The sequence below is a fragment of the Petromyzon marinus genome, chromosome 34 (genome assembly GCF_048934315.1).
Source record: "Petromyzon marinus isolate PM22_M1 ecotype Great Lakes invasive population chromosome 34, UKy_Petmar_22M1.pri1.0, whole genome shotgun sequence".
NCBI classification, from domain to species: Eukaryota; Metazoa; Chordata; class Hyperoartia; order Petromyzontiformes; family Petromyzontidae; genus Petromyzon; species Petromyzon marinus.
The window spans coordinates 1,813,499-1,835,169 of NC_133700.1; the positions used below are offsets into that span (position 1 = coordinate 1,813,499).

A 21,671-nucleotide genomic window follows, 5' to 3' on the forward strand; every position below is an offset into this window, starting at 1 on the left:
GCTAGGTGATGAACTGGAACACGTACACCAAGTTCTCAAGGTTAATAGATATTCAGACGACACAATCCGTAATGCTATCATCCCAACCGTCGGGAAAGAACCATCTGAGGATCCAATCAAAACCACCACCTTGCCATACATAGCAGGGGTCACAAAAATGTTTTCCAAAATCATTAGCAAATACAAGATTCAGGTTTGATTGAACACAGTACATAAAATTAGTGATCTGTTCCCATCTGTGAAGGATGTGATCCCTGACATGCAATACCCCGGCATTTACAAACTAAGCTGTATCTGCAGCAGTAGTTACATTGGGGAAACTAAGCGACATGTCTCGGACCGTGTTCATGAACACAAGGCAGATCTGAAACACGGTAGGGCCAATACCTCGGCCGTAGCTGATCATTGTTTTAATGCGGTTGGCTCACACGAAATTGATTTCTCTAAGACGAAGGTACTTTGCAAGCCCACTGGCTATCAACAAAGATTCGTTCATGAAGCCATCCATATATACAGACATAGACACAATTTCAATCTAAAATATGGGTACAAACTTAGCAATCATTGGAAGGACGTTATCAACCAGTTTAAGTCATAACTGGCTGTGATGTTCCCAGCCTATCAACTTCCGATGTTAGTTGCTCATTTACAGATTCACACTACCACAGCCACTTCTTGTGCCGACCTAGAGGTTGCTGATCTGCGATCTCCCATTAACATGTTAATCTCTCATATTAACATGCTATTCTCTCACATTAACATGCTAATCTTTCACATTAACATGCTAATATCTCACATTAACATGCTCATCTCTCACATTAACATGCTAATCACTCACATTAACATGCTCATCTCTCACATTAACATGCTAATCTCTGACATTAACATGCTATGCTCTCACATTAACGTGATAATCTCTCACATTAACATGCAAATCTCTCACATTAACATGCTAATCTCTCACATTAACATGCTCATCTCTCACATCAACATGCTCATCTCTCACCTTAACATGCTAATCTCTCACATTAGCATGCTAATCTCGCACATTAACATGCTACTCTCTCACATTAACGTGATAATCTCTCACATTAACATGCTAATCCCTCACATTAACATGCTCATCTCTCACATTACCATGCTTATCTCTCACATTAACATGCTAATCTCTCACATTAACATGCTAATCGCTCATATTAAAATGTTAATCTCTCACATTAACATGCTAATCTCTCACATTAACATGTTAATCTCTCACAGAAACATGTTAATCTCTAACATAACCATGCTAATACATCATATTAACATGCTAATCTTCGCATTAACATGGTCATTTCTCACATTAACATGCTAATCTCTCACATTAACATGCTAATCTTTCACATTAGCATGTTAATCGCTAACATTAACATTATACTCTCTCACATTGATATGCTAATCTCTCACATGAACATGTTTCTCTCTCACATTAACATGCTAATATCCCACATTAACATGCTACTCTCTCACATAAACGTGCTAATCTCTCACACTAATATGCTAATCTCTCACATAAACATGTTAATCTCTAACATTAACATGCTACTCTCTCACATTAACATGCTAATCCCTCACATTAACACGCTAATCTCTCACATTAACATGCTAATCCCTCACATTAACACGCTAAACTCTCACATTACCTTGTTAATCTCTAATATTAACACGCTAATCTCTCACATGAACATGACACTTTCTATCATTACCATGTTAATCTCTCACATTAACATGTAAATCTCTCACATTAACATGCTAATCTCTTACAGTATCATGCTCATCTCTCACATTAACATGTTAATCTCTAATATTAACATGCTACTCTCTCACATAAACATGTTAATCTCTCACATTAACGTTATACTCTCTCACATTAACATGTTAATCTCTAACATTAACGTTATACTCTCTCACATTGATATGCTACTCTCTCACATTAACATGCTAATATCCCACATTAACATGCTACTCTCTCACATAAACGTGCTAATCTCTCACACTAATATGCTAATCTCTCACATAAACATGTTAATCTCTAACATTAACATGCTCCTCTCTCACATTAACATGCTAATCTCTCACATTAACATGCTCATCTCTCACATTAACATGCTACTCTCTCACATTAACGTGATAATCTCTCACATTAACATGCTAATCTCTCACATTAACATGCTACTCTCTGACATAAACACGCTATCTCACATTAACACGCTAATCTCTCACATTAACATGCTAATCCCTCACATTAACACGCTAAACTCTCACATTTCCTTGTTAATCTCTAATATTAACACGCTAATCTCTCACATGAACATGACAATCTCTATCATTTCCGTGTTAATCTCTCACATTAACATGCAAATCTCTCACATTAACATGCTAATCTCTTACATTATCATGCTCATCTCTCACATTAACATGTTAATCTCTAATATTAACATGCTATTCTCTCACATTAACATGTTAATCTCTCACATTAAAATGCTAATCTCTCACATAAACATGTAAATCTCTAACATTAACGTTATACTCTCTCACATTGATATGCTAATCTCTCACATGAACATGCTACTCTCTCACATTAACATGCTAATATCCCACATTAACATGCTACTCTCTCACATAAACGTGCTAATCTCTCACACTAATATGCTACTCTCTCACATAAACATGTTAATCTCTAATTTTAACATGCTACTCTCTCACATTAACATGCTAATCTCTCACATTAACATGCAAATTTTCACCTGGCAGCCCTTTGCTTGGTGGAAAACCAACCACCATCGTGGCTGCTGCCCACCACTTACATTAACATTGGCTGCTGACATTTGAGCTACGCCAATTTCAAACCTTTATAAACATTTTGCCTTTAGAAGCTAACCTTCTTTTCCTGATGACGACCGCTTGTGTTGCGATCGAAACATCGTAGTTTAAAAAAAAATACTTGAACCCATCTACGTGACTTTACCGAAAGACCCAAAGAATATTAATTCCTGCAGTCACGAAAGCTTTAAGTCAGGATTTGTCCAGCAATAGTCTGCAAATATCGATGGGCTCCATTTGCTCTGATAGCGTTTCTCCATTGTTGCAATGTCCTGGTGAATTCGCTCGCCATGCTCCTCGCTCACTGCTCCGCAGTTCGGTGGGAACAAATCTAGATGCGAGTGAAAAAAATATATATCTTTAGTGACATGTTGCAACCGAGGCTTTTGTGTACTTTGAGGAGGGTTTCCACCAACTCCCTGTAGTTGTCTGCCTTGTTGCTTCCGAGAAACTTTGTTGCCACGAACTGGAAGGCTTTCCATGCCGTCTTTTCCTTGCCACGCAGTGCACTGTCATTGGCATCATCTCGAAGAAGTTCACGAATCTGAGGACCAACAAAGACACCTTCCTTTATCTTAGCTTCACTTAACCTTGGACATTTTTCACGGAGGTACTTGAAAGCTGCTTGTGTTTTGTCCATGGTTTTGACAAAGTTCTTCATCAAGACCCAGCTTGATGTGTAAGGGTGGTAACAAAATCTTCCTTGATTCAACAAGTGGTGGATGCTGAACACTTTTCCTCCCAGGCTCCAATGACTGCTGGAGTGGCCAATCTGTCTTGATGTAGTGGGAATCTCTCGTAACGACTATCCCATTCGCAGAGAAAACAGCAGCAGTACTTTGTGTATACAGTCTGTAGACCAAGCAAGATAGCAACAATCTTTAAATCGCCACAAAGCTGTCACTGATGTTGGTCATAGTCACCTCAAAAGTTGTTTCATGTTGTCATAGGTTTCCTTCATATGGACTGCATGACCAACTGGAATTGATGGCAAAACATTGCCATTTTGCAGCAAAACAGCTTTAAGACTGATCTTCGATGAATCAATGAACAGTCTCCACTCATCTGGATCAAGAACAATGTTGAGGACTGCCATCACACCATCCACGTTGTTGCAGGCTACAAGATCACATTCCATGAAGAAGAAGAGGAGAAGATCCTTTTGACGGCCAAGGAACACGGAAACCCTGACATCACCTGCCAGGAGATTCCACTGCTGCAGTCTGGAGCCCAACAGCTCTACCTTACTCTTGGGTAGTTCCAAATCCCTGACAAGGTCTTTCAGTTCACATTGTGTTATGAGGTGTGGTTCAGAGGAAGAGGATGATGGGAGAAAATCTGGGTCATGTGACCCTGATGGTTCAGGACCAGAAGTTCCATCTTCTTCCTCATCTGACACAAGTGAAAATGTTTCTAGTGCACCAGGAACCAGCAGTCCTTCTCCGATGGGTACTGGGCGTATAAGCTGATGGAATGTTTGGATAATGCACAGTCCACTTTTTGTTCCTTGACACACCTTTTTTAACTGGAGACGCCATGCAGAAGTAACAATCGCTGATATGATCTGTTGGCTTTCTCGATATAATTTGCACTGAAAAAGGCATAGATTTCCTTTCCCTGTTAAACCACTGGCGACGATTTGTTACACAAGTGTTGCAGCATATGCGTGGGGCCCAGATCTTGTCCTGATCTACAAATTTGCAGCCAAAATAAAGCTGATAGGCTTTCTTAACTATAGTGGTTATACTGCGCTTTTGTAATGCAAAAGTCACTTCACCACAAACATAGCAGAAGTTATCTGCTTTGTTGACACAAGAACGAGGCATCTCTGCTCACTTTCACTAAACAGAAACGTGTCCTTTTGCAAAATCAAACACTGACAAATAAGAGAGCACGACACTGTATGATTTCTAGAGCTGACAAAGGGCAATTTGTAAGCATAGTCATCATTGCATCATCCATGACTTCTCGGAATAACATGACGCAATTCCTATCATTTGTGACACAATACCAGGTTCAGATTGCATCATTCATTGTTTTGCTAAAAATGAAAGTACTGTCCAACCCCAGACGTAGATTTATTCATAGATCCAGTCAAAGATGTATTTTAGTCACTACTGGTTTAAATTGAGAGCCCTTCCCTTTATAACTTACTTATCCTCTGCCATTCCCAAGTCAAGGGTCGTATATACTGACCCAGTAGCATACATTAAAAACTAGAGCCAATCAACAATTGTAAGCATCATTTTCATTCTCAGTGACCCAGAATTAGTCAAATTGGACTACATTTATTTTGGAAGCATTCTGGCTGCAGACCAGTGTTTTCTAAGTGGTGGATATTTTGAATGTAGGGTGATCTGAGTGGAGGATTTTGTGAGTGGTAGATTATCTGAGTAGTGGATATTTTTAATAGAGGATGATCCGAGTGGAGGATTTTGTGAGTGGGTAATGAATATTTGAATGGTGGATGATCTGAGTGGAGGATATTGTAAGTGGTAGATTATCTGAGTGGTGGATATTTTGAATGTAGGGTGATCTGAGTGGAGGATTTTGTGAGTGGTAGATTATCTGAGTAGTGGATATTTTTAATAGAGGATGATCCGAGTGGAGGATTTTGTGAGTGGGTAATGAATATTTGAATGGTGGATGATCTGAGTGGAGGATATTGTAAGTGGTAGATTATCTGAGTGGTGGATATTTTTAATAGAGGATGATCCGAGTGGAGGATTTTGTGAGTGGGTAATGAATATTTGAATGGTGGATGATCTGAGTGGAGGATATTGTAAGTGGTAGATTATCTGAGTGCAGAATATTACGAGAGTTCGACGCTTACATCATTGCACTAGCATGTTTTTCTTAAGGTTGCCCCGCAACAAACCCAACCCCTGGCACCGCTTGCTGACATTTACGATCCCACCAGGGAGAACAACAACAACAACAGACAGTCGCTACACGAGGGCCTGCCGCTCGTGTAGCGTCGCCTGCGCTTTCCTCCACAGCACCGAGCGCCGTGCGGCAGTGACTAGGGGGGGGGGGGGATGGCTGGGCACCACCCGAGCCATGAATTTGGCAATATCTGTGGGGAAAAAAAACCCGCAAATGCATCTGAGCTGCGCCGAGGTCTCTAGACCTCTGCACGGAATTATTATCCACAGACTCTCTGCCAGTACAAATAATCAGATGCAGACCCCAGGGGGCTCAGCCTTCATTGTTTGTGCCCGTGGTGTGTGGCGCCATACGTGAAGGCGGGCACTTGTCCACGTGTGTGTGTGTTTCTTCGCGCGCGTGTGTGTAAACATGGTGAGCAGGGGCGCAGGGGTTAGCGCACTCCGCTACGAGCTCGTCGACCCGCGCTAGATTCCCGCTCACGGCGGCCAACATCAGTGACGGTTTAACTGAATCGGTCGTGGATTTCCCCTCGGTCGACTACAGCCTCAAATGAATACGTGGTGCGGTGTGTAAACATCGGCATTGTAGAGACAAAGGCGGCCGGCCATGTATCTGGCCACCCATCCCCCTCGTGTGCCACAGTGCCGGCGATCATTGGTGCTCGAAAACAGCGCTTGCCCCAACAGTCCGTTAAGGCTTTACGGGGGACCTTCGCCTGTCTCTGTGTGTGTCCGTGTGTGAGGTTAACGTTGCGTGGTGGTTCGTCCACTGCGTCATGAACCCTGCGACCTAATTTCACTTCCCGCCCATGGCTAACATCAGTGGCGATTCATATTTGAAGTGGTTCTGGGCCTCCCCTAGGCTGACTCGGCATTAAATTAGTACAGCGCCTCCTAAGCACTGCGGAGACACAAGTGGCCCGGTCTACAAGGAGCCTTTCACGTGCTGTGCTGCCTGTAAAATCGGTGCTCGCTAACAGCACTCGCCCCAGCATCCCATAAAGGCAATCGACTGCTGAGGGCTTTGTTGTCCACCACGTATCTGCTGCATGTCTGTAAACGAACGTGCGAATATATGGGTGAATGCGTCTTGTGTATGCGTGCGTGTGCGATCTGTACCCTGCGTAGTCCACGTTGATGTCACACAGCAATTCGAGGGCAAACATAACGATCTAACAACGACTCGTTCATAACGCTGACGAGTCGTTTTGCAATTACTTGTAGCGGCGTCTCGTTCAGGGGCACACAAAGAACACGGGCTGACGAGATGTTTTGGATTCTCGAAGCCTCTCAGAAATGAGATGTTGCAGCGACAGGCTTGCGTGCCTCTGTCTCTGAGTGGCCTCTGTTCTGAGCCCAGACAACGCTGCACAAACACCATGCCGGTGCATGCATGCGGATACCTATACTTCTTCATCCACGTCTGTGCATATCTGTATGCGTCTGTGTGCTTGTCCGCATTCGCCAAAACGTGCGCCTTTCTGCCTGCAGTGCGTGCGTGCGTGCCTGTGCACGCGTGGGGGACGGTGGTGTAGCAGTTTAGCGCGCTGCGCTACAAAACCAGCGACCCGAGTTCGATTCCGGTCCTGGGCCTCCCCGAGGTGGATTTGGCCTCAAATTAGTATCTGGTGCGATGTGTATAACACGTCGCGACTAGGGAGACAAAGGCGGCCGGGCGTGGTGCTGGCCACCCATCCCATTGCGTGCCGTTCCGGCCTTTATGGGCGCTGCTCGCTAACAGCACTTGCCCCTACAGTCCGTTAATGCTATACGGGGGATCTTCGTCTTTGTTTCGTGTATGTGCGCGGGGAGTGTAACGTGCCGTGTCCATTATGCAAGTGATTGGGCGAGGTGCCGCGTGAAAGGCACGGCATGCGGGAGCATGAGCAAAGGCCATCCTTCACCGTGCACCTCACGCCCGCTTTCCACAATAAAATATTCTCGGTCATGGTTTTCGAATTTCCATAACGGGGGTAAATGCATTTTTCATGCTGCGGCTTCGGGCAGCGGGGTGCTTAATAAGTAAGGCAGTGCAGCCCCATCGGTGATCATAAGCGAGCAACCGAATGCAATAGGAGCCCGTAGCTAAGCTGTTTGGGGCGATGATGTGGCGATTAAACGCGATATTTGTCAGCAGCGCGCGGCCGGCGCGCGTGCCCGCCCGGCGGCTCTGCGAGCGGCGCGCGCCAGGCGTCGTCGCAAGCGCCGTGCGGGTTGGCTGCAGAGGCATCGCTCCACCTCCTCCTGCCTTCCTGCCCAGCCCCCTCCACTCCATCCCTTGATTTAAAGCAGCCAGGAGGAGGGGAGGAAGGGGGGGGGGAGCAGAGCAGGGGAGTATACGCGATATGCTCTGTCTGCTGTTTGCTTAGTGCGATTGACTGCGACTAATCGGCGGAGCGAAGGAGGCGCGCGAGGCGTGAGCGCTTCCACAGCCGCCGCGGAATCCGCCGAGCGCCGGGAAAGGGGAGAGGAGGGAGAGGAGGAGGGAGAGGAGGAGGAGGAGGGAGAGCGAAGTCGCCGGGCTCCGTGCCGCCGACGTCTCCCGCGGACGCGCGAGCGGCACGCGGTCGCCGCGATGCCGTTCATCCCAGGTACGAGATTTTCCTCCGCCCCCATTGCTCTTCCTCGGTCACTGCACCGCGGCGCGACCCCCTCCGAGCCGCGCTCGGGGCTGCGGGGCTGGCTGTGTGTGAAGGCGGAGGAGGTGGGAGTCACGAACAATCCACATCCCGGCTCGTGTCTTTTGACACGTGCGTTCCACCGCCTGATTTCATTGCGACGAGGCTGGCGACCGCGACCTATGAGCCCCCGTCGACAGGTGATACGCTCCCGCCGCAGAGAGAAGTGGAAACTTCAGCGAGAGATGTCGTGAAGGAACGAGGCAACAGGTGTCGTTTGTTTGCAATGATTGTTTGAAGCGTTGTTAATGTTCGGTTGTCGAACGCGATGGACGTGCGAGTCGCTGGCAATCCTCGACCTGTCCGTCGTGCGTGCCTGGCACTTTCGTGCAACGGTATTTCGTCCCCCCAATGCATTCGCGACGGACCCAGGGGTGCCTCTCCGATTCTGAGTGCTTATACATCGAGTCGTTTTGTTAAAACGAAACAAACACGCTAGAGCTATTTTCATTTTTTTACAGTCACTTAGTTAACGTTGTTGTTGTTGTTTTATTGCACAAAGGCGCTCTCGGCTGAACTCAATTGAACTCGAAGCGAGAATGAACTTTGCACACATAGGCTTTCGCGTGAAGCCCACTCCGAACACAATGGGGACTCGGCGCTGACCAACACCGGGACGGGGCAGTGGTCGTGTGCGTCGCCCTCAGCCACCGGCGTGGCAAGTAGCAGCGGTAACGGCAGTAATAGCAGCAGGAGCAGCAGTAGTAGCAGGAGCAGCAGAAGCAGCAGCAGGAATATCAGCAGCAGTAGTAGCAGGAGCAGCATAAGTAGCAGTAGTAGCAACAGCAGAAGGAGCAGCAGCAGCAGAAGCAGCATCAGGAATAGCAGCAGCAGTAGTAGTAGGAGCAGCAGTAGTAGCAGGAGCAGCAGAAGCAGCAGCAGTAGTAGCAGCAGCAGTAGTAGCAGAAGCAGCATAAGTAGCAACAGCAGCAGGAGCAGCAGTAGTAGCAGGAGCAGGAATAGCAGCAGCAGCAGTAGTTGTAGGAGCAGCAGTAGTAGCAGGAGCAGCAGAAGCAGCAGCAGGAATATCAGCAGCAGTAGTAGCAGCAGTAGTAGTAGCAGAAGCAGCATAAGTAGCAACAGCAGCAGGAGCAGCAGTAGTAGCAGTAGCAGGGATATCAGCAGCAGTAGTAGTAGTAGGAGCAGCAGTAGTAGCAGGAGCAAGAATATCAGCAGCAGTAGTAGCAGTAGTAGTAGGAGCAGCAGTAGCAGCAGTAGTAGCAACAGCAGTAGTAGCAGCAATCCTCGAGAATTGCTCTGCCCAGAAATGAGAGTGGAGCTCCCCTGGCGGGTGTACAGGTGGTGAGCATTTCCCGTCGTAGAATTTAATTTAATTGATACAAAAGGAGAGACAATCTCTTGATATCATTAAAGGGGGTTGGTGGGGGGGTTCTTCTCTCAAACTCTGGGGGCTGGCACGAGCCGCCACTGCCTGGCGAGGAGTGTTCGCTGACGCGGCGCTATCTCAAGTGGCGCATTTGTTGCCGTGAGTGTCGCTTTTGTTACTGCGCGCGCGCGCGCCTCGGATTGTGTCGCATCCCGGAGACTACGAGGCCGCCGCGATCTCGCCAGAGATCACCCGCGCGCCCCCCCCCCCCCCTGCCTAGCCGGCTCAAAGCCCCCCTCCCCCACCCCCTCGGGGCAGGGAACCTTAACCATCACCCCCACTCCCTCGAGAAGTCCTCCGATCAGTTCTCATTGCGCTCAAACCCCACACATCTTCCCCCCCCCCCCTTCAGCTAGACCAGAGGAAGAGAGTGATGGATGATGTTAAGCGAACCATCCTATAAAATATGAACGACTTTGTAAACTCGCATCCTGTAAATACGCCTCGGTCCGCGCGAGTGAGTGAGTGAGGATGCACGCACGCAAGGCTGCGCGCGGTACATTGCCGACTTTTGCTGATATCACGAAACAACAGAATTCACGCAACACACACACGCGCGCGCGCACGCGCGCTCATATTGTCTTATACATCGCTGATATTGATCGGTATGGAAACCGCAGCGTTACACCGAGGCGCACGGAGAACGGCAGTCGACGCGATTTGTAAAAGGGAGGCGCGACGGGACTGGTGCCGCTCAGATCAGCAGAGATCAGCAGAGATCAGAGGCAACGTTCGGAGAACCAAAGCGCGAACGAGGCTCCTCGCAGCGCGCCCGGGCGTCCGCATCACTCACGCGGCAGAGTCCCCGCTGCGCTCCTTCCTCCCCCCCCACTCCACGTCCCAGTTGAATTTTCTGATATTCGGAAGCAGGGCAGGCGCGGGTTTGGCGGCTCTGTGGGTAACCCGCCGAGCCTCCGCCCGGTCTCCACATCCCCGAACCCACCGCCACCCCCATCTCGGTGGCGCAGAGGAGGCGCGGGTTACCAGGAACCGTCGCGACTCCGGGTGAACCCGACGCGGCCCCGGGTGAACCCGACGCGACCCCGGGTGAACCCGACGCGGCGCGCCCCAACCGTACCGCTGCCCCGCCGGCCCAAGCGTTCGGCATCACGGCCCCTCTGCTCGTCGTCTCAACATCACGGCGACACGCGCGAGCCCCTCTGCTCCTGAACGCGGTTGTCGAGGCTTGAGACGACGTGAGTGTGAATTCTCAATGCCGTTGCTCTGCATCCACGCATCGGCAGCCGTACGACGAGACGACGAAGACGTTCTCGATGGAGCCGCCGCCGCCGCCGCCTTTGAGAGCGGATCTCTCTCCACCCTCCGCCTCACCCCCACGCCACCCGACCCCTGGCGCCGTGGTGCTCGAGGTCACGCGGAAACATTTCCCGTCGCAGCGTTCATTGCGAACTCGCGCACGCGCGCGCGCGTCACTCCCAACGCGCCTCTATTTACCTGCAAAAATCTCGCGAAGCCGCGCGCTCCTACGCCGCGCTCGCCGTGAGCCACTACCATGCCGCCCCCCCCCCCCCTGCCCCCCCTCTGCCCCCCTGTGAGCAGGCGAAATGAAAGGCGTTTGTTCCTCTGATTACCCAGGAGGAATTCGTGCCCGCCCGCCCGACCGCTCGCTCGCCCGTCCGACCGGCGGGCGGGCGGGCGAGTGGCGATGGGGAAATCCGTTCTGGCGAAAGTGCGGCGCGACTCGCGCGGCGGCGCTCTGACAGGGTCTTCATCACGGTGTTTATTGTGGCTCTTTAGTTATTCGTTTAATATGCAACCTGCTGAGATGCGCTGCGGGGAGCCTGCGCGGTGCCCACGTTTCATTTGTTGATGTTACAATCAAACGGGCCCGCTGCTCTTTCTTTGTGTGTGTGTGTGTGGCGTCCAATGCAGCTGCCCGCAGATTTCTTTGCAGCTGAGAAACTGAGAGCCCCTTTTGTGCCATCAAAGCCCGACAAGGCCCATGAGCCCCGAGAGACGAACGAGGAGCTGATGTTTCACCAGCCTCCGTCTCCACACCATGATTCCGTCCTTCTCCACGCCATAGTAAATCGCAGAGCTTGCGATAGTCTTCATCCACGAGGATGGTTTTACCACGGCGTCGGCAGACTCGCGCGTTGTCGGAGCCTCCTGCGTGTCGCGACCGGACCCCTTGGCCTGCGTGCCAAGCACAGAAAAGCTCCGAATGAGCGAATCCGGTAGAAGGGCGGCACGACCACTGGGGGGGGGGGGGCTGATGGGGAACGTCCTCGCTGCTGTGCTGCAGCTGACTGCCGCCGGCTGTGGCCGATGCCCTCGGTCAGCCGCTTGCCCCCCGCACCGCGTCGCTCCCTCTCGGCCGACCTGTTGTGCAAGGCGACGCCGCTGGGCAAGAGACCAGGGGGAGTCGTCTGAATGGGCTGTGCGCTCGTCAGGAAGTTTAACGCGTGGTGGTGGTCGTGGTGGTGGTAGTCGTGGTGGTGGTGGTGGTCGTGGCGGTGGTGGTAGTCGTGGTAGTGGTGGTGGTCGTGGTGGTGGTGGTGGTGGTAGTCATGGTGGTGGTCGTGGTCGTGGTGGTAGTCGTGGTGGTGGTAGTCGTTGTGGTAGTGGTCGTGGTGGTGGTAGTCGTGGTGGTGGTAGTCGTGGTGGTGGTGCTTTCGCGGCCAATATTACCCTTAATAAATGGTTTCTTTGGGCGGGTTACATCTATAAAAATATAAATGCGCTGTTAAAGCTGCCACCACCCGACGCAGCTAATCAATACGTTTTGTCACGTACACAAAGCGTGCCAATTGGATACTACTTCAGACTAAACCCAAATATTTGAAATTCCAGTACTCTGCCGTTCCGCTGGTGATTACAACAACCAGCTCCATCAGGCGATGGCCAGAATGGCGACATAGTCATCCTGCTTCGGTCTTCTTCTGAAGAAGTTGGGTGAAATATTCCATCTGTCCCGCAGTACGAAGGATACAAACGAATTTGTGTTTTTGATTGCGGGGGAGGGAGGCGTTAATAACGCACGGGGTTATTTTAATTATTGCAGTGTTTACGTGCTAGGAATACATTTTCAAATGAATATTTAAAATTTCAAGGCCATGCCTGAGCTGGTCGAGTTTCTAATGAGATTAAGGCAACGGATACATCTCGCCACGGTGGCGAGCTGTTAACTACCTCGCCAAGTATGCAGGAGGTCGGGGGTTAGATTCTGCCCCTGATGCGTGCTGCTGTATATTTGGAGTTTGCGGTGTCTCTCTCTCTATCTCTCTTCGTGGTCACGTGGACTTCTCTCCGCGTCCTCCGGGGTTTCCCTCCACATTTAGAATCAACATCACACGTTTAGAGTATTTGGCTGCTGCAAAATTCCACGCGATCAGCTACTTTGTTTCGCTATCGTTTGTGGCCAGGTCGCTTCTGACAAAGAGCTATATAGCTCAGTGGGCCTTAACTGGTAAAAAAATATATATACGTCGTATTTAGTTTTGTATGGCCACCAAACCTCCTCGCTTCCCTTCAGCCGTCGGTAAAGCCGAGATATTTTTTTTGCCCAATCGTAACCGCTCTGTTGAGATTGGAATAATTGGGATAACGTCGGCTGTGGGACTTCATCAAAAGCCATTCTTTAACATCTCTGCAGATCACAGCATCGTGCCGCTTAAAGGCTGCGACAGGTGTGGGAATTTTTGCTAAATCAAGTCGTCGAATTGCTCCCGTGAATGGTTAAACAGGGTCGTGGTATTTGAAGACCGCTTGGTTCCAGCGCTTTATGACAACAATCAATTGTAAGGCATGCAACAGCACAACGAGGTGATGTAAATGTTTCGTCACTGGTACCGTGCACAACACCGTAAACTCATACGCGTTCTTCAATAGGCACCACGTGGCCCTCATCGGAATAAAACGCAAATATATAACGGGTGACATTTCAGGCAGTGGCTCTCGTTCACCGTAGAGGGTTCTCTCCGCACGTCGGAGACACAGCCGAGTAGCGAGTGGACCCGACAGGAAAGTGTTTGACGGACTTGGACTTGGCAGCCGCGTCGGGCCTACAGCCTGCGAGCAGCAACCGCCCCCCCCCCCCCACACACACACACACATTTACAGCATTTTGTTTTGTTGATGTCGCTTTTCCACCATCGTTCGGTCCCCACGGGGCTCGAGTTGAGAAAGCAGGCGAGCTTGACACGTTTCCCACGTCCGCTCAGCCACGGCGCCGTTTTACCCCCCCCACGCACCCGCACCCCCGCCATGCTCGGAGCTCTCCTCTGCGCAGCGTGGGACCGATCGTTTTGTCCTGCGTCCTAATATATAACGGGGATATGGGACGTGGCATAAACTTGGGCGCTTGAGTTAGCGCCGCGGAGATCACTTGCACCGTTTAATGTCTATGACCTGGGTCATCATTTGAGGCCAAAATTCCCGACATCGAATATATCCGCGTGTACAAAAGACAAAGATCCCCCGTGTAGCCTTAACAGGCTGTAGAGGCAAGTGCTGTTTGCGAGCACCTATGAAGGCCAGAACGGCACACGAGGGGGTGGATGGCCAGCACCACGCCCGGCCGCCTTTGTCTCCCCATTGGCAATGTTTACTCATCGCACCAGGTACTCATTTGAGGCTAAGATGACCTAAGGGAAGCCCATGGACCGCGGTTCAGATAATCGTCACTGGTGCTGGCCGTGAGCGGGAATCGAACTCGGGTCGCCGGGTTTCGTAGCGCAGCATAGCGCTAACCTCTACGCCACCGCTCCCCCACACGTGCACACGCACGCGCGCGCACTCACACTCGCGTGTGCACATAGACACGCGCTCTCGTCGCTAAATATAAGTCGTGGCGATGAAACAGCAGGCCTGTTGGGCTGGCCACGCTCCAGATTTCCATGTCTACCAATCAACAGATATGTTTAATGTGCGATGCAATTAACATATGAAGATTGCCCGCCAAGAAACGCCGACAGGTGGGCACACAGCGGCTGAAGTTTGCCAGCGCTCTACTCACCGCCGATAAATATAAAAGGAAGCAACTCAAACAAGGACACGCGCATGCACGCGCACGCGCATGCGCGTGCGTTTTCACGCATCTCGGGCAGGTGTTCGGTCGGAACGTTGCGCTGACAGAAGTTACTCTTTACGAATCGTTAAGGGCGGCGGTCACGGCCGGGGAGTGCAGCGGGAGCGAGCGAGCGAGCGACGCGCGATCAAACGCCACCCCCCCCCCCCCTCCCTCGAGCATCGCGGCATTGTCAAAGACTCTCCTCCTTGACCTTCAGACGAGGTTTTGGCTTGGGATCGTCGGACGTGTCCAGGAATGGGACGCGGGGCACGCGGGGCAGCCGTGGCGGGATCTTTGCCACCCTGCGTGCTGCTCGGCAGGAGAACCCCCGTGTCACATTAGGAATTCAGAGGCAATTAATTATGAAGGAGCAGTCACCGCGGACGCGACTCTGCGATCGCGCCAATTGTCACCCCTCGTCAAACGCAACCCACAGTTTTTTTTCTTCATATCTACAAGAAGCATGTTGCAGTGCGCGCTGGATCGAGCAACATCGATTTTTCGCCGTGGTTGAGCCGCTAATGAGCGGCGGAGCTGGGAACCTCGCTGCTCAGCTTCGTACTCGGTCGGAAGCGCGGTGTTCCTCCTGAAAGGGATTTGTCAGACGATAAACGAAGTGCGTCCTGCCGCGGAATGCCAACCATGCGAGTCCGACCTCGTCAGATTGCAGGAGCTCCGTCGGCACCTGAGCCGTGGTTATTGCTTGGGATGGGTGACCACGGGGCGCGGCTCGTCTTGGGGTTCATCGCGGGTACGTCGCCAGCAGCAGAGGGCGATGCAGCACCAGCGATTGTTGTATTACATTTCTATGCTCCCACCTTACACTTTCGCCAAACCAGCATTGACGGGATGCGGTTACGCTACGGATCAATAACCCCCCACGCGCGTCGCGCGGGGAGGCCCTCATCCAGCAGTGGATTGACGCGAGGGCCGTGCACGTGGGTGTGCAGGCAGCGAGGTGTTTTTTGTGCGTGTGTGTGAGGGAACGCGGGAGCGAGTCGGGCCACCGAGCGGGCGATGTGCGGGGTAACGCCGGTGGACAAAGTCAACGCCTTCGCTGTGACGCACGGAGGACACTCGAAACGCAACTCGCAATGCGCACGTGGCCCGTAACCCGGCGGAGGCATGGAGGCTTGGCGAATCAGCGCGAGCACGTTGTGAAACTCTCTTTCCTGTGGAGGGGGTGGAGAGGGGTACAAGTCGCCATGTCCTCCCCCCCTCCCGGCTCGCCAGGAAATGGCAGTAGAGCAAGTGAATTGATTCCCACTTGTTTCCATCCGTACGGGGATGGAGGGTCATCCCCATCGCTCGCGCGCCGTTTTCTCAGAGTGCTCCGGTTTCCTCCCACCCGTATAAGTGACTCGGTGTACGGAGTTGGGACCGAACGTCGCACGCTGGGGCCACAGAGCTCTGGGCAATTGTTGGTGGCACTGAGGTTTGTGGCTGCTGTGCCCTTCGCTCTCGTCGTGCGGTGAAAGAAGAGAAGCTATGCGGTGCATTGGTCGCGAAAGCCTACGTGTTAAACAGCTAGGCGGTGCGTTGCACATTTTGTAGCTTCGGCTGTCTTTCCTTGTTGATGCCCAGTCCGTGCCCAGAACCGTGGAGATGAACACGATGGCCGAGGGACAGAAAGAGGAACCCACTTATACTGCAAGATTATTTGGGGGTTGGGGGGGGTAGGTTTAAAGTGACCAAAAACTGAAGTATTTGGAGTAGATGGGTTCAGCCTGACGAGGAAACCCAGGGCGAATTGGAGTTTGCGTGTCTCTCTCCCCGTGGTCGCGTGGATTTTCCTCCGTGTCCTCCGGTTTTTCCCTCCACATTTAGAAACATCACGCGTTTAGACTCATTTTGCAGCTGTACGTTTCCACGTGATACGCCACTCCATTGAACTATCATTTGTGGCCAGGTCGCTTCTGAAAAAGAGCTGTAAATACTCAGTGGGCCTTAACTACTAAAAAAAATTGTACTTTAAAAACGATGTGGAAGAGCGATATTCTGCTCTACCAAACGCTCAGATGTCACTCACAGCTGCTGTTAGCCATGGCCGGGAACTGTCACCCGCTTAGTAGCTCAGGGCACTGACCACTTCGCCACCTCTCAAAATCACGCACTGACTGGCGTGCTGAAGTTCAGTCAAACACAACCCCCAAATCATCAACACGGAGGGGAGGGGGAGACCTCCATCCGTCAGTGGGTCCATTGAAAAGGGCCGACAACGTTTTGTTTAAAGGGCAAGACGCAGAGACTGAGATGGACGGACAGTGTCGTAAACGTAACCGGCAAGACAATGGTCATACAAGCGATTCGAAAACCCCTTGAATCACGGAGAGAAAGGTGTAGTGGTCGGAGCTTCGCGACGCGAGCTCGCGAGTGATCGCTCGTGAGTAGAAGGAGGGACATGACAGGTTGGGGTGGGTGGGGGGGGGCGGGCGGGCGAGGAGGGCGCCACTTACACGCACAGAGCGCAGAACACTCGTGGCCAGTTGGCTCAGGGCCCCACGGCACCAACACCGAGCCCGCACTACGGGGAAGGCGACATTCCACTGTGGCGGCAGCGCGTCTGGTTTCCATCGAGGAACCGCGGGGCAAGCGCCTTGCTCGCGGGCTCTGGTGATAAACGGGGATGATTCTGGATGCCATTCTACGGAGTGCTAAGTGCTCATTAATACCGGCGTCGTGAGCAAAGGGCACTTCTGGAATAGAGGGAGAGAGGCCTTAGATGGTCGCCGGGTTGCAGCACGACACGGAGCGCGCGAGTGGTGGTCGCTGCAGTTGATAAGACCACTCCAAGATCTCGCGTGTAACACAGCTGGCACGGGCTGCCACACTGCCTCTGGTCCTAATCGAGCATTGGCGTTATCGATGAGGATGGCTGTGGCTTGTCTGATGTTTCATGGGAGTCGGCATCCTCGGCAATCTGTATTTGTGTGATCTTACACGAGTGAAGTTCGAGACGAAAAAAAACGTTCCAGCGAGCGTCTGTGATTAAACAGAAAAGAGAAGAAGAAGAAGATTGTATACATTAAAAAACATATGTATACATTTTAAGATGTGTGCCAGGGCCGTGAGCCAAACATAGCATTGGCAGCAGGGAGACGCCGCAGCTGAGAGGCTCGTCTTGGGAAAGTGAGGGAGTGAGGAGGGGTGAAGGAGGCGAGGTGGTTGGGCGGTGAGTGGCGATACAAATCGGGAGGTTCGGGCAATGTCAAAATGTCAGGGGGAGGCCTTGGACCCCCCTGCCCCACGTGGCGAGCCCTACGTATAAATGATGAAGCCTCTCCGCGTGAGGGTTGGGGGGGGGGGGAAACATTCAAAATGTAATTTTAACACTCTTAAGATGTCACCAAAGGCCCGCGCGTCTTTTAATGTGTGGAGCTGGTCTCGCTCATATAATATGTATGAACGTTTGTAAATGATTACCGTACTTTTTAATTATTTATTCGGCTGCTAGAGCCTCTCCTTTTTCCATTTTGAGTTGCCGCGACGGCAATCGCGCGAGAGTTTGGAACCCGTCCGAGAGCGGCCCGGCGTCGAGAGGTCCCCCCTCCTCGCTTCGCTCGACACAGATCACTCGACCGCTCCGCGCGGCTCCGTGCGGAGCCATCGAAGCCCAGAGGTGGCCTGGGGCGAGGGCCGTGCCGTCCAACGATGGCACCGCGTCCGACATGGCTGGAGGAGAAGCTGGCAGGCGCGCAGGAGGGGGCTGGGGGGGTGGTTGCTGTTGCCTCATTGCCAGCAACAGCAGCACCACCATCAACAACCTCACGACTGCAGCTGTCTTGCACCGTGGGGAGGAGAAGGGTAGGGGGCCTGCGGCGCAGTCTGAACGCTGCAGGAGAGGCGCCACGCTCCTCCGCGGGTTCCGGAGTTTGCTCGAGCCAACACCGCAGCTGACGCCTCCGCTTTCCACACGAAAGCCCCGCAGCAGAACGGTCTCGGCAGCTAGAGAGAGCTGGGGTGGCGTGGCGGGGGGGGGGGGTAGTGGCACGTAGTGGGAATCTGTCTCTCGTCGCCGTCAGTCGGGAATCTCCTCTCATACCCTGCCTTCCCCGCCAGGCCAGACGCGGCATGCCTGGGCCCCCACCACCGCCCGCCCTCACCCACCCCGCGCGCACACGGAGACGGCGAATTCTCACGACGCAGCCGAGTGCCGATGATTTGCCACTTCGTGCAACAGCCGAATAATATCAGCACTTCGTGCCAAAAAAAAGCAACATGTGTTTTTACGCGAATTAAACCCGTGCCAAGATAATGGATTTCAAGCGGCTCGGTTTATCTCAACTTGAGCCGAGCTTAAGGCCAAACCGTCCCCGTGAGCACGATTCCAACCTCTCATCCCCGGCAACACGTCTGCTCAGCACCACCGCCAGCACCACCACCAATACCAACACCAGCCATTTGCCACTAAGTGACGGTGGCGTCAACAAGGCGCTTGTGCCAGGCCAGGTGCACTTTGAGGCCACGTGAAGTGTCGAAGGCTCGATGACCAGGAGGTCACGGGACAGACCCAGGTGTCATGGGTTGGCTGACTGAGATGACTGGTAGATGCACCAGCTATACTGTGCCACCTTGATGCGGTTTTTGCCACCCGGCGCTTTGCTCGTTGTTGTGAGCGTCGCTCCTCTACCCTCAGCTGTTATTGGAGGGCGACTGCCTCCAACTGCCCTGTAACATCCTTCACGAGGCTCCTCTATAGAGGCCGATCTTGACACCGCTGGTACCAATCTTCAGCAAGTCCACTCATCTCCACATCCTCCTGTACCGCATCGGTCCATCTCTCCTCCAGCCCATGTCGTACCCATTTAGCACCCTCTATGCAGGCCAAACATAAGTTGCTCGGGCATGCCGTGGCTAGGCATGCGGGCTACATAACCCAGCCAAGCAGCCTTGCCTGCCGGAGGAGCTCACTATTGGGAATGTGTCCAGATCTTTCAAGGATTTGTGAGCTCCTCACACAATCCAGCCTGGTTAAACCCAGGATGGATCGTAGGCAGGCCACCCTCAATGTTTATAACCGATGCAGATGTTCCATTAGAGGGGTCCACGTTTCACAAGCATAGTCAAGGGAGGGCGTGACTGTGGCCGAGAAGACCCGAAGTTTCGTGCAAAGTGACAGACCAGGAAGCTTCCACACAGCATTATGCAGCCAATGAAAAGATAATGCTTCTCGGGTGATTCGGAGTGAAACCTCTGCTGTCAAATCGGAGCTTGTCATAAGCACACTGCCCAAATATGGGGAACTCTCTGCTCTCTCCACAACTGCTCCATCACCAATGGGGAGCTGATGGGGTGGTGGAGTGTTTGATGGCACAAAATTCCAAAGCAGGTGCTTAGTTTTGGTGGGGCTGATGGTAAGGCCCCACATATTAGTGGCACACTCCAGGTTCAGCAGCAGCGCCTCGAATTTCTCCTCTGAGTAAGCAGTTTTCACCAGATCATCAGCATACATAACATGGTTAACCAATAGGGAGCCATCCTTCGACCGCACCCGGGCATCGATCAGCCTCCCATTGTATCTGTACCGGATGGAAATTCCTCTGGTATAGCCATGGAAAGCTTCTCGAACTACGTGGTCAACAATAATGCGAAATAATGTGGGAGCCAGAGAACAACCCTGTCGCACAAACAAGGTGAACAGGGAATGGCTCCGACTCCTGGCCGTGTAACTTTACCCAGGCCTGCCCACCATCATGAAGGCCCTTAATAATTGGGACTCCGAAAGCATGAAGAACTGCCCGAGCCTGTTGATGGCATCTTAGGCCTTGACCATGTTGGAATTCCCTACACCTCTGCTGCAGCACCACCACCACCAGCACCACCAGCATCACCACCACCAGCACCACTAACACCATCACCACCAACACCATTACCACCAGTACCACCACGAGCACCACCAGCACAACCACCATCACCACCACCAGCATCACCAGCACTACCACCACCAGCACTACTGCCACCATCACCAGCATCACCACCAGCACCACCATCATCACCACAGAACCATCACCAGCATCACCAGCACCACCACCAGGACCACCACCAGCACCACCACCAGCACCACCAGCACCACAACCAGCACCACCACCAGCACCATCACCAGCACCACTGCCACTATCACCACCACCACCAGCACCATCACCACCAGCACCACCACCAGCACCGCCACCAGCCCCACCACCAGCCCCACCACCAGCACCACAAGCACCAGCACCATCACCACCAGCACCACCTCCACCAGCACCACCACTACCACCAGCACCACCAGCACCACCAGCACCACCACCACTAGCACCACCACCACCATCACCACCACCACCACTGCGACCATCACCACCACCAGCACCACCACCATCACCACCACCAGCACCACCACCAGCAGCAGCACCAGCACCACCACCAGCACCGCCGCCGCTTACTGCCGAACGTAGCAAGATAAATGTTTCGTTCCCACCGACGCCTCAGCCTCCCCGACAAAATGTCACATCCCCCACGGGCCGAAACATTGCGCGAGCACGAGAAGGTGAGGGGCCACCCGCGGCGCTTCCGGCAGAGTCCGTCACGGCGCGATCGATCCGCATTGGCAGGCTCCGCTCAGATATCGAATGCTGTAATATTGTGATGGAGTGGCCACTCCGTTGGAGCGAGCGAGCGAGCGAGGAAGACATTACGGAGGGAGCCTCCGCCTGGATTAAGGGCCACGGAGCCAATAAATGCCTCTCTGCCGCAGGGCAGTCGCGCGTCGCACGGCAAAGCCATTTCCGTCAAGAGGCTCTTCACGAGACGCGGCCCTCTCGACTCCCACAAGTGGCCGCGCGCCGACA

General features: G+C 52.3%; 1 protein-coding gene across 4 annotated transcripts in view; it reads left to right on the top strand.

Moving 5' to 3' along the window:
- The first annotated feature begins 7,621 nt into the window (after positions 1 to 7,621).
- Positions 7,622 to 21,671, top strand: part of LOC116948566 (zinc finger protein 385D-like) — a 135,720-nt gene continuing 121,670 nt past the window's right edge. For 3 of the 4 annotated variants that reach the window (XM_032965335.2, XM_032965336.2, XM_032965337.2), the window contains exon 1: positions 7,623 to 8,341. In XM_032965335.2, the coding sequence (XP_032821226.1) occupies positions 8,326 to 8,341 (16 nt within the window). In that variant the 5' untranslated portion in view covers positions 7,623 to 8,325. Of the gene's footprint in view, positions 8,342 to 21,671 lie in introns of all 4 variants that reach the window. The other variant, XM_032965338.2, reaches the window with a different exon arrangement.